At 38.6% G+C, this 13512-nt stretch overlaps 1 protein-coding gene across 2 annotated transcripts in view; it reads right to left on the minus strand.

Annotated features, from left to right (window-relative positions):
* Positions 1-2565: 2565 nt before the first annotated feature.
* The window catches only part of tmf1 (TATA element modulatory factor 1), a 42443-nt gene continuing 31496 nt past the window's right edge, over positions 2566-13512 (minus strand). For both annotated transcript variants that reach the window (XM_067998879.1, XM_067998877.1), the window contains exons 15-17: positions 10203-10355; positions 7550-7675; positions 2566-5004 (exon numbers count right to left, since the gene is read on the minus strand). In XM_067998879.1, coding sequence (XP_067854980.1) covers positions 4861-5004; positions 7550-7675; positions 10203-10355 — 423 coding nt within the window. In that variant the 3' untranslated portion in view covers positions 2566-4860. The remainder of the gene's footprint in view (positions 5005-7549; positions 7676-10202; positions 10356-13512) is intronic.

Here is a 13512-nt window from a genome sequence, read left to right on the forward strand (position 1 = left end):
TTTGGAATTCTCTTCCACAAATGGCAATTGATACTAGCTCAATTGCTAAATTTAAATCTGAGATAGATAGCTTTTTGGCAACCAAAGGTATTAAGGGATATGGGCCAAAGGCAGGTATATGGAGCTAGATCACAGATCAGCCATGATCTTATCAAATGGCGGAGCAGGCACGAGGGGCTGAATGGCCTACTCATGTTCCTATGTTCCTATTTAAGTACACCAACATGTCTTAGAAAGATGTGACTGTCAGCCTGTGGGAACTTTTGCAAGATAGCATGCGATAACAGCGCCATGAAGACTCGTTACACAATGCCCTTAGTCATAAGACTGTCTGGTCCCTAGCTCTTATCACCTGCGGTCCACAGTTGCTTGACCCAAAGAATTTTAAAACCATCTTTGCTTAGTCAATACCACCTGTTTCTATATGAACTGCCATTTTGTCTGAATGCTAAAATCACAAAGAAATTAACTCATTTGACTGGACTACAATTATCGTACAGGACTGAACTAATAACCTACCAATTAACACAATTTAAAAATAATTTCACTTCAACATTGTCTAATTGACTGCAGTTAAATATATGTCATCCTTTATAAATCAAAATCAACAAACAAGTGGTTCAGTGCACTTGACCCAGTCACAGAAAAAATATCAAATACAACAAAATAATTTATGAAAGACTGGATTGGAATAAAATACGGCACTATAACACTATTATTTAAAGATGTGTAAAACCAGAAGTGATACAATCCAGGTTATTAAAATTACATGGTTCCCTACCCTGTTCCTGATTTTGCACAATACTATTCTTGCTAAATAGAATGTACTGTTCTGTAACATTGAATATAATTAAGATCTCCCACAATGGTTGTCCAACTTCACTGCAGCAGTTAATATTAATTTTTAAAGCACACTAAGATTATTGAAACCATTATTAAAACCATAACTCAAACTTAATGCTACATCTAAAAAGCAACAGAAGCCCACAAGTTGCTCTGTTTAATCATTTACTTTATTACTCTTATTCTGGTCCTTCTCATGTCTTCAGTCCTTCCTGAAAGAGATCCAGACCACAGGAGCCAAAATAAAAACAATTGTCCTCCTTGACTCTGCCCAGTGTCTACTCAACCTCCTACAAGGAATACATGCAGCACACAGGCTAACAGCTATTTTGATACTCACAGTGAAAAGAATTAATCCCCCTTACTGTGACACAACTCAACCCTTCTACTTCATAACAAAAATGTGGACAAAACGGCTATCGGTTATTTCCCAATTCAAACAAGTCTGCAACTGGGCAAATTTCCTACCATTTCTTCTTTTCCAAACATCTTCCCCTATGCCACAAGAAGAATTATCCCTTACATCTCCCACTCTCGCCCCATCCCACACAACTTCTAGGTCGACAGTTCCCTAGTTATTGGATAGTTGGACTGCTTTTGTTAATGTCCTTTAGCTACACACAACTGTGTTAACAAAAACTGAATACATAGCTATAAATACTTGAAAAGCATTGTATGAACAGGATTGCGTCATGACTAAACTAGCAATGTTTACAAAATATTTAACAAAAAAGACTGGGCATTTTTAATGCACATATACATGAACAGCACTTGCCACCTAACCTTAAATGTTTATTTTTTAATTGTTTTGTTGTTTCCATTTCTAAGTATCTTTTCCCATTTGTAATTGTTGATCTGATGGTTATCAAGGATCCTAAGTAGAATTTGTTCAGGCAGCCTGTTTCCTGGTGAACATTTAGCATAATGCACAATTAGGCTCATAAGTTTTCTTGGGAAAAAAAGTCTTTTAAAAAAGGTGAATTTCAGAGGCCTTAATAAATGCAGAAAAATTTGCAGCACAGCAAAAATCTAATAAAAATCTCTAAAATATTTTTTCTATAAGCATTGAACTAGTTAAGACATGAATGGTGGAAACCACAAAAGGCTGAACACCTGACTGAATGCAAAATGCATTTGATATAACTTGGGATTAATACAACATTAGTGTTGTCTGATCACTTACTGCAACTCTATTGAAAGGTTGCAGCTGAGTGAGGATTCATTACTAGCTATAATTCTTGAGTCACAGTGAATTCTTGTAACGGAGCCTAATTAGCCACATTTTACACCTCACCTGCATAAGTGGAAGTTAGCCCAGCATTAGATCATAATTTTAGCACTGAATCATTAAAATTATATTACTATACCATACTATATTACTATACCATACTATGGTATATATTACTATACCATAGGTAGCAATTTTGTACGTGAACTACAGACAAAATTGACATACCTATGCTCTGTCTATATCCTGTAAGTCGACGGCACCATTATTCAGGGATCATATGATCTAACACCAGTCCAGCAGAAATTATGTGACACAGCAATATGATGTGGTTGGGGGTAAACATTTTACTGTCCTGTTAACACTTCAAATATTGACCAAAAATAAATTATATGTACCAGCAAAGCAGGAAAACTTATTATGGACATTTTAAAAAGAGAAACTTTTGAAAAGCAATCCAAATGTGAGTAGGAAACACATACAAGAAATGGTCATTGTAAATAAAAATTGTTATGTGATTTATTCAATACCAATGATAAGAACATGAGAAATTGAAATTATGTGACACAGCAATATGAATTGGTTAGAGGTAAACATTTTCCGGCCTGCTAACACTTCAAATATTGAGCAAAAATAAACTGTACATACCAGCAAAGCAGGAAAATCACCAAATCACTTCCTTGAATCTACAGAAATAAAACCCTCCCACATAACAGGATAACTATCCTTTTAAATACTTCAGTTCCCAAGTAACTCTCAAAATATGCATGCTGTAATTTCTATCATACACCACCTTTAGAATGTCTATTTGGTGATATTTCAATGCTGACTATTGTAAACTACAAGGAAAATGACCAAATATTTGTGTCAACAGTATTTAACAATATCCTATGAATAAATCAAAAATAAAATTTACTCAACATTTGTAGTTCTGCAGCAAAAATATGCTACCATAGTCATCAAAAACATAAAACAGAAATGTATTCATATTTGATCATTCATAGTAGTAGCAAACACTATATCACCAAACATTGTCAGTCATAATAGAACAATGCAAGCACAAGTCTCTGAGATAAATATACAAATCAGTTGAAGTGAAGTCAAAAATTATATCGTGGTATGAACATAAAATTGATAGCTCCCATTGCACAATTCACATACATTGTGCTCCTCCATAATAAACAACCAAACAGTGGAAATCCTCAAAATGTTGCAGGTTCAATCTTCCTGAAGCTCGCAGACACTTGCTGTTTAGCACTTCACCAATGCACAATACACTACAACTAGAAAGCAAAATTTGTCAATTCCAGGGTCAGATCAGAACACTAACGTCCACTAATTCTATTAATCAGTAAAATTAATGTTCTTTAGAGCCAATCAACTTTAATGACAATAAGTGTTTTAGCACTTTTCTGTGCTTAGATGCTGAAGGGTGGGTCATGGGTTTTGCCTATGATTTCCTCACTTGGTCTCTATGTTTGATAGGTACCAATTCGAGGCTAGATATTTCACAAGGAGGAATGAAGAGGGAAAAAAAATGGAGCAAATCACCTGTCCTGTACCACATTCTGTCATGGCAGCTGGATCAATAATAGCATGGGCAGAAACCAGGAACATGTTGCCTGCCATACTGGCCAGGAATTATGCATAGTGACAATAAAATAACATTTATTTTGTTCCCATTTTTAAAACTATATTAATAAGAACAAATTTATCCTCTTTAGGTTCCAGCCTGGAGGAAGAAATGTAGCTGATGTTTTTTCAGGTATTACACCAACTGAAAAATCAAAAGTTCATCCATATCATAGTAAAAGACAGCAAATCAGTTAAAAGACTTTATTACCCTAAGTCCCATCAGTGTTACACGAAGCAGATTATTTACATTTTAAATTTACAGTTGGAAAGTATAATAGGACAGATTATGGATTCAAGTTATATAAAATTACTTTAAATAAAGCAGTTTTAACTTACTTTCAATGCACAAAATATAGCACCAAGAAAGATCTATTAATGTTACTATGTGCTTGTCCTACATAGAAGATTCCACTATTAGACTTTTTCAAATTGTGTATTGAAATAAGTGCAACTATTAGCAAAAGTAGACCAATATGCAAGTTCTTCTTTTAGCCAATAATCAACAGAAGGCAGCATCTTGTATTGTTACAAACTGCATTTTGTTTAAATGCCCATACTGAGTAATTCTAAAATCTTTGTATTTAGAGTTTAATAACACTTAGAATATTGAATAAAATGCAACATACTTCAGTCTGAATTTCTTTCCGATTTACTGATGTATAGCATTTATCAGATTGCCATGCAGTATCTGGAGATTTGATTTACTGAAACGCTTTGTTTTCGAGTACACAATGTTTTGTGTAACTTAAAAGCTACTAGCCTGGTCGACTGGAGTTGGACAACAAAATTGGTCCAACTTGTATTCAGAAATACAATTCTGCCAAGAAAACTGCATTTTTCAGAAAGCTAGATTTTTATCCTAAGAGTTAGCTGTAATTCAGGTTTACTCATAATATTGCACTTGAATCCTACACTTCATATTATGTACTTCTATTACATCATCAGTAATTTTTCCTACACCGATAGATTGAGATCATACTGTAGTTTTTCCTCTAAGGCAACAACAGATGATTAACAAAAAAACACTAAAGAATACAGTATATATTTACAATCATACATTCACACTTTAAGCCAAATATGTCAGCAGTATTGCATTTCACATTAAGGGAAACTTGAAAAAAATTGAAGTGCCAAGTTTACTAAGATAAAGCAAATCATGTTAGCCTCTGCTTTAATAATTCATCTATCTGGGTCTTGTACATGTTTTTCACATCTTCCAAGTCCAGTCGCAGTTCCTCGGCTTCCTCTGCTTTTTCACCATACATCTGTAGGATGGTGTTGTATCGTTGATCAATATCCTGGAAAGCAAATTATATTAGCTTGGTCAGAAACTAGCATAATTACAGTACAAACACACTTATTCTGAATTTTACAACTTTTGTTTCTTTCCAAAAATCATAAGCTAAAATGGCAACAAAAATTTGTCTGACTAGACAAAATTTTATATCAACTGTTTTAAAACCAACCAGAATGCAACAAAACCCCAGTTATAACCCAAGTTGAGCAAAAGTATATTTTGTAGGCTACATGGCAATGTCATGCAACTATGGACAAAACATAACTTCAAGAGTTTTACAATTCTGGATTTAAAATGAATACTCACAGCTAACTGTACAATATACAATTTCTAGAACTTTCATTAGTTCTGTGAAAGTCTATTAGCTATCTCATCAAAGTAGTCACCGTTCACAAAATGTTACTGAGCCCGCAATCATGGCAGCAAACAGCCAAAGGAGAAGGTAAATGGGAGCCAAGTACTTTAAATGTAGAAAGTTACAAAATAACTCTCTTACTTTGGTAGAAAACATTTGTAGGTTATTTATTTGTTCTTCCATTGTGGAAGACCCAACATTTTTGGTCCACAGATGCAACTGGAGTAGTTTAGCTGATACCAGCGAGTGGCTTCATGGGACACGCTGATTAGAATCCTGTCCTGTTCTATTCTGGATGTGAATGTATATAAGCCAGGGATCTTCTGCAGCAGCCAAGTACAGCAATTTCCTGGCTTGAACACCTCCCAATAAGTATCCAGAATAGGAGGGGACAAGATCACAAGGTAAATACAAATAGAGGAGGCCATTTGGCTCATCTTAGTTCACCATCCAGAAAGACCTACACTGCAGCATCCAACTGTTTCTTAAATAGTTCCAGGACTTTTACCTCCAGTACTTCCTCTGAAAGTCCATTCCGTGTATTGATCGCTCTTTATATGAAGAATAATTTTCTGATATTGGTCCCAAATTTGCCTTCTACTAGTTTGAACCTATGTCCTCTTGCCTACTTCTCACAATTTAGTTTGAAGTAATTTTCTGGATCGACATTTCCCATACTATTTTACTATCTTATATACCTCACTCCAAAAGATCAGGTTCCTCCTTTCAGGACTATAAAACTCAGGATTCTGCCATCTTTCCTCATAAATCAGACCTCTAACACTGGAGATCAACCTTATCTCCCCTGTGATTCGGCAGCCAGAACTGGACACAGTACTAAAGGCATGGTCTGACCAGAACTTTATATAATTTGATCATGACTTCTTCTGACTTGTACTCTACCGTTTTGGCTATATAGTTCAGGATTCTATTAGCTTTGTTGATTGCTGCTCTACAGTGATTGGCCATGCTGAGTGTTGAGTCTACTAAGATTCCTATTTTTCTTTTAACTACATCCATAGTTATTTCAACATCATTATTGCAGTATGTATGTCGCTCATTTTTCTTTCTACGTGTGCAGTATTTTACACTTGTTTTCATTAAATTTTTTGTTCTGACCATTTTTTTGTAACTTCTGAGCTGCCTTCTCTGAATCCACTGTGCCTTGCAGTTTGATAATGAAAATTTGGCCAATTTGCATTGAGTTTCTGAATCCAAGTCATGGATTTAAATTAGAAACAGAAGTGGGTCTCAATACTGATCCCTGGGACATCCCATTCAGCACTTCCCCCTCCTCCCTCCAACATGACTCTTCTAACAATTATCCTTTGTTTTCTACTCTTTAGCCAATTTCTTATCCATTCCCAAGATCTGCAATGAATCCTCACAGTTTTGAGCTTAACCAATGGCCTTTAACCAATCAGTAGTTCTAGAAGGAATCATACCTACAAGAAAGTGTTTATCTGCTGACTGTGAAGATGTGAACTGGTAGGAACCAGAGGGTGAAATAAACTGAAGATATATTTTAAAATTTTAAAAAAAGATACATTCACCTAGATTTTGCAGTGGAGGGGTGTAGATAAAATAATACTTGAATATTTTCACCACCTTCTTTTAAGTTCACAGCATGAATCAAATACACATTTCAAAGAAGAAGCTCCACTCTAAAGTTCAGGTTTATCCCACTGAAAATTATTTTTCTTTCTTTTGTCCATTATGTCCTCCTTCCGTCCCATTTCTCTCTACTGCGCCAAAGGAATTGACTCCTTGGTGCGATACATTCTAGGGTGCCAGGCACCCTTCAGTACCTCACCTAAGTAACCATTATTCTTGTGTGAGGATCTTGGTTGTGAGGATCAGAAGGCTTTGTCATTGAGATTGCACCACAGTCAAGTCTGATCCTGTCCTCACCCAAAGTCCACACATATGCACTTCCACTAGAGGTATAGTGATCAGGAGTGGAAATCCACAACAGTTCTCCTTTTCCCAATCCAGAGGCACTGACACCAGTTACACCCCCCACCCCCTCCACTACCACCACCATGTAAGAGATCTGCCAACTCAGCAGAGACGAGAGATTGAACTCAAGACCTTCTCAGTCTGTATGACTCGGCTACTCACTGAATACATTACAGGAGCTGCTATTTATAAATCTTTTTTAAAAATGTGCAAATATATAAATAGTACGCACCCTAAGTTGTACACGTAATGTGGGAATTTCGTTTACTTTCTCTTGTAGTTCATCATTCTGTGTAGTTAACTTGACAAGTTCCTCAGCCATGATAGCTCGAGTCTTTTCGAGGTTGGAGATTTCAAGCTGCAAGAGGATTAAAGCTTGATTTAGTTTATTTGTAATTTTCTTCTTCAGGGAGGAGAAAGATAAAATGAGATCAATTTAATTATAAAATTTGGCTTTTGCAGTCTGCAAAACAATTAGAAGAGATGCAAGTGTTAAGAAAGCAGCACCTTGCCACAATGTAGGAGGCAGTGAAACAGCAAATTACAGTATAATGTGTGTTACAGCCAAAGTCCTGATTGAGAATAAACTGTACTTTTGTTGCCAATTTAAAAATACATATTCATTCCTTTTCTAAACTATGCCCAGTTCTAAACTCTAGTGTCTTTCACCTGTTTGACATTATCCATAGCTAGCCCTGGAGACAACTGACCCTCATCTTTTGTCCATCCCAAAGCCAGGACTTCACCCTACTTTCGTTGCAGTTCTGAAGGAAAATAAAGGTATAAAACAAATACACCTCCACATCATCCTGAAAAGGATCTCTACATCTCTCTCTCTCTCTCTCTCTCTCTCTCTCTACTAAACTTACACAAACCACACCCTCAATATATCTCCGCTCACATTCCTCCCCCTCTCAACGGGGTTTCACATTCATTTGGGGCTGCTGCTCTACACCACAATCCTGCACCCATCAATAAAAACTAAAACCCTCAGTCCAATCCTAACGAGGTCTCTCTGGGTCCTATTCCTAACAGGGTCTCTGCTTTCAGGCACCCTCATCAGGTCTCTCTTTTCGTACCTAACCCCAAAATATTCTTTGTTTGCCTTGACCTCTTCAAAAAGAATACAATGCCATTTCTCTCTTGCTCAAAATTCACAAGCTGCCTCGATCTCACTTCAACAGCATTTTTCTTCCCTCCCATCACCTTCGCTCTCTCCCTGGCCCCAACAAAATCTCGATCACACTCAAACTGCAGAAAAATTGCTCCCTCAATTGTTTATCCAGTGGATAGATTATTAGTGTCAATTTTTATTGCAAGTTGAAAAACCAATTGTAGTGTCTCTCATGTTCACCTTTCAACAGGCTCTCTCCTCCCCCCCCAACCCGCGCCCCCTCCCTCCCACTTCCTTCACACTGTTAGGGAATGGATGTTTTTACTTATAAGGTTATAAGTTATTCCACAACATAATAGGGCTCAATGGCATTTATTGGCTATCATAGGAATTAAGTATACATTGATAACTATTATTACCAACAATTACACATACACAATCATAACCATTACTAATAATAATTACACATATACTCAGGGTTACACTTATGATACGATATGAGAATTCACCCCTTACTGTTCTCAAGTTCGAGGAGATCGGCTGGCCAAGCCTTTTCGAATTCGGAAGTATCTATTCTAACACCCCTCCTTATATACCTTTCTTTCAATCTGGCTACGTGAGAAACCAGAGACTCATATTTATTAAAGGATTACTTCATCCTATTATTCACTTAATGAAATTCAGTTTTAACATAAAGGCTTCATCTTGACTCACATTTCCTAATTTTCCAGAACTATGGCAAATGCCTTTTCAAGGCTAGAGCTAACAGACAGTTTTGACTCCTCTCCTTATCACCTAAAACACTGTCTGACTGGACTCCCTTTTACGAACTGAACATTGCTAGCAGAAACTGACTTACAAACTAAAGTTAATATAAAGAATTTAACCGTTTCTTTACAACAGGGTCTCTCTCAAAAAGTTATCATTTTTAACATTGCTGAAACTGAAGAAAACAAGCAAGAGACTTACAAATGAGTGCAATCAAACTAAATGACACAACTATGTTCACATAAAACCTATTTTATGGGGCTCACCATGAGACACTCAATTAACTCCTAGACACTTTGTTCACCTTACAAGAACAAGTCCAAGAACCTAGGCTTATTTTTGTGGCCTTTCTTCACATGTAAGCCTAGACAGTGTCAGCAAATTATTCAGCGATAGAGGGCATCAACCGAACCAATCATGTCCTCACCCAACATCTATGCTTTGCAGCAGAGGTTGGTAGATAGCAATCAGGAATGGGAGCCATGGTTGATATTGTTTACATTGGTCATAGTGGGACTTAGAAAACTTTCAAAGAACAATAATAACATTTCCTATGCCCTTGACACACCAAATTCAGATGAACCTTGCAGCACAGAAATACAGTGACCATACAATTCCATCTCACATGCTGAGTGAGAGTCAAGAGAAAGAAGAGTGCAAGACCAGTAGGCTAGAGTGGTAAAGTAGTGCAGTATGCTATCTACATTTGTATTTCTAACAGGCTAAGTTAGATCAGATTTAGGAACACAATAAAGGTATGTACAGCAAATATAGGTAGACTCAAAGCGAGGAAGGCTGGCACTTGAGATTTCAAAAGAGCAAGACTGGGCTAGGAGCAGGTGACTGTCGCTGAGGGGAGCCACACATTTACTTAGGTACATCGAAGTAAAATTCAATTCAATTTCTGCTACACAGTGCGGCCAAAATGTTTCAAATTTAGATGCAATAGTATATTAACTACTTTAGAGATTCTTTCTGCATTAACCACTTTACTCATACACACCTGCAACTGTGCAATTTCTCCTTCTCTTTGCTTCAGCTGAGACTGCAGATTTTCAAAGATGCTTGACCCTGCTCCCATTCTAAGGACTTCATATAAGTTGTTACCACTAGCTGACATTGTCATTGGTGCAAACGAATGTTCAAATAAGTCATCCTGAAAAATATACGTTACAAGTCACTATTCAAATATTTTATGTTCAATTCTTTGTACAGTGCTGTTACTCAATTAGTTTTTCAGCAGAAACCGATAGTTCAGTATCAAAACATTTTGATTGTACTTACTTCTATTCCATTGTTGTTCAAAGAATGGATTTTTGAATGTGCAAAAGTGCCCAAAAAAAGACCAAAGTGAAAGTTTAAAGTACATATATATTCAAGAAACATGTTACTTACACCCTTTTATTCCCTTGTATGCCTCACTGTGAAGTTATATCATCCGTAATGTTTCTACCTTTCTCTCACCCTCTTCTCAATGCACTCCTTTTCTTCCTTCGTTCTGTCATTACTTAATTCCATTTTTCTTTCACTCTTCCTCCTACCTTTTGGTTTCTTTCCTCTTCCACTTGTTTCTCTGATGTTTCATTTGGTCTGGTCATTTCTGCCATTTAATCAGTCTCCTTTCTCTCTATTTTTGTCCTTTTCTTTATTTGGTCTCAAGTTTTTTGGGGGGGTTTTTAGTGTAGCAAGACATTCTACAGCCATAAAACAGTTTATAATTTTAGCTGGAGAACCGCAGATACTAGTAAGCATCTATAGGTGATAGTAAAAAGTGGAACGAAACATCAGGACAACACAGTAGGGAACTGAAAGAGATAATGACAGTGATACTAGGACTTCCAAGTCTGAAGTTAAAAGCTTCAGTTGAGGCTTCTGGAAATCTACGTAATGTTTTAATGACCGGGCCTCATTAATGCGCTTCTTGCTGACTTTCCGACAAAAACGTCCAGGAAGTCGGGTGGAAACTGCTGCCCAGCCTTTAAAATCGGATGGCAGGAGGCTGCCGCTGGAGACCCAGGGGTATGGTCCCTGGCACAAGTTAAGTGCTCTGGGAGGGGAATCCTGGCTGAGGGGAGGAAGCCTAGGGCACAGGAGGACCAAGGTTTCATTGTGGGGCCCAGCGGTGCTTTTCTGTTCCTCCTGGCCCACAAGGAAACTAAAACAAAATTTAAAACTTACTCCTCTGGCTCTGCTGATGTTCCTGGTAGGTTTTGCTTGGGAGGGAAGCCAACGCTGCTCCCCTGCTCAGGCCTCAGGTTAAAATGCCAGATCAGGCCCGGATTACATCATCGGAGCCTGATCTGCATATTTAAATAGCACCCTGCCGGCTTGGGACGGATGTCCTTGACGCCTACAATTTAAAATTGCAGTTGGCCAGATCGGGGCGGGAAAGGAGTGGGTAAGTCCCCTGCTCCATTTTAACTTCCCCCCCCCCCCCACCCACCTTAGTTTCTGCCAGGCGGGGAAAGCTAAAATTGAACCCATTAGGGTAAATTTTAACCCCCAATAACGGATGGCTTGGGGGCGGGTGGGGAGTAAAAACCCTTCGTTTTCAGAGCGAGACCACATCCCGGTTCCAACACACCTACATCTGGGTTTAGCCCAGGCAAGTTTGTATGCGTGTGGAGAGCAGACACCAGTAAGTCCCAACCCATTTAAAGCCGGTGGGCCGATACTTAAAAGGGCAATGTACCTCATTGAGATACTTAATATTTTGTGTATTAGAATAAGAAAACAAATTTAACCGTACCTGTTCGGGTTTCCCATTGCTTCCCATTCACGTCAGGTGAGAGCAGGTGGAAAGGGCCAGATCCATGAGGTGTCTTTATTGCACTGCTTGTGGGCCTGGAGGAGCAGGAGTACTTCATCCAGGCCCAACAAGTTCACCTGGTTGTCAGGATGCCCTGCGATTGGCGACCCCCCCCCTTCCCCCCACCACCAAAGTTGGACCCCCACCTATCTGACTCCCCACCTGACCTCCAGCGGCCTCTAATCATCTTCCCGGCCCCCCGATCTCTTCCTCGGCACCTTCCCCCACCCCAATCTCTTCCTCAACCCCGCCCCCCCCCCCCATCTCTTCCTCGGCCCATGATCCCTCCCTCCCTCCCTCCCTCCCTCCCTCCCTCCCTCCAATCCCCGGCTGCGGCCTGTTGCAGCAGGCCTTCCTGCCCGACAGCTAGCCGGCCTGTCAATCAGGCTGGCTGCCGGGTGCGAAACCCGGAAGTGCAATTGATTGGTCTCATTAAGGTCACTTACCGCCCGCTTACCTTCCGGGTTTCGTATCCGGAAATCTTACCCCCCACCCCGGCTCCCTTCCCAGCTCACAGTTAAAATTTACCCCATTGTCTGTGAAGTACATTGAGATATTTCTGAAAGGTGAGATAAGGTGCTATACAAATACAAGTCTTTCTTACATTAAATACACTCATATCACTATAACTTAAAAGAATTAGAATGTTTAAAAGTACTAGTGAGTGGATTGTGAGTTTAATGAATCAGCTGGTTACTGCACCAACATCAATGCACTCACCTTATTGCCATTCTTGTGGTATCATAACAATACCTGTTCCCATCAGTGCTACAACAGTCATTTATATTGATTTCAAACAGGCTAGAAATGGCAACATCAATACCAAAGTTTTCCTCCACTGCACCAGAACTCAAGCAGCAGAAAGACTTTTTCAGGCTGATTTATATAGTTTGATTCTAGGAGCTGGTTTTTGCTGTAAAATTTGTTTTCCGGAGCCCGCCAGGAGACTCATACACTCAGGTTTACCGGGGTCTACAAATCTGCCACTAGGCTAAGGAAAATGGATTTAACAGCATGATGCCGACTTCAGGAATCCAAAGCGAAATATAAAAACAGCTCCAATCTTGCAGGGCGTAAACCACAGATATTTTAGCAACATTTAAACTAAAACCATTTATCATTAGCATCCATTTAATCGCAGATTATGAGAAGCTGTATTAAACTATTGTTTCACTTATGCTGATACATGCAGATTAGTACTAACATGGGTGAAGCAAAAATAAGTCAACTGTCCCAAATTGAGCCACAACAGCATCAAAGCATCCAAAGCCTGGAAAATTAGTGAATCATGTTGACAGTTAAGGGAAAATGATATTGTTGGATAGACACCCAGTGGTTTCTGTGTGTACATGCATGTTGGCTCACTACTATATACAGTGACAGCTAATGTTTTTGCATCTTTGGTTTATGACTATTGTAGAGGCCTAAGATAGCACTACCTCTATTTGCAATAAAAGCATTGCAATTGAATATGCAATAGATCAGAGATGAGATGACATGGGAG

Source organism: Heptranchias perlo, chromosome 17, assembly GCF_035084215.1.
Source record: "Heptranchias perlo isolate sHepPer1 chromosome 17, sHepPer1.hap1, whole genome shotgun sequence".
Classification (NCBI taxonomy): Eukaryota; Metazoa; Chordata; class Chondrichthyes; order Hexanchiformes; family Hexanchidae; genus Heptranchias; species Heptranchias perlo.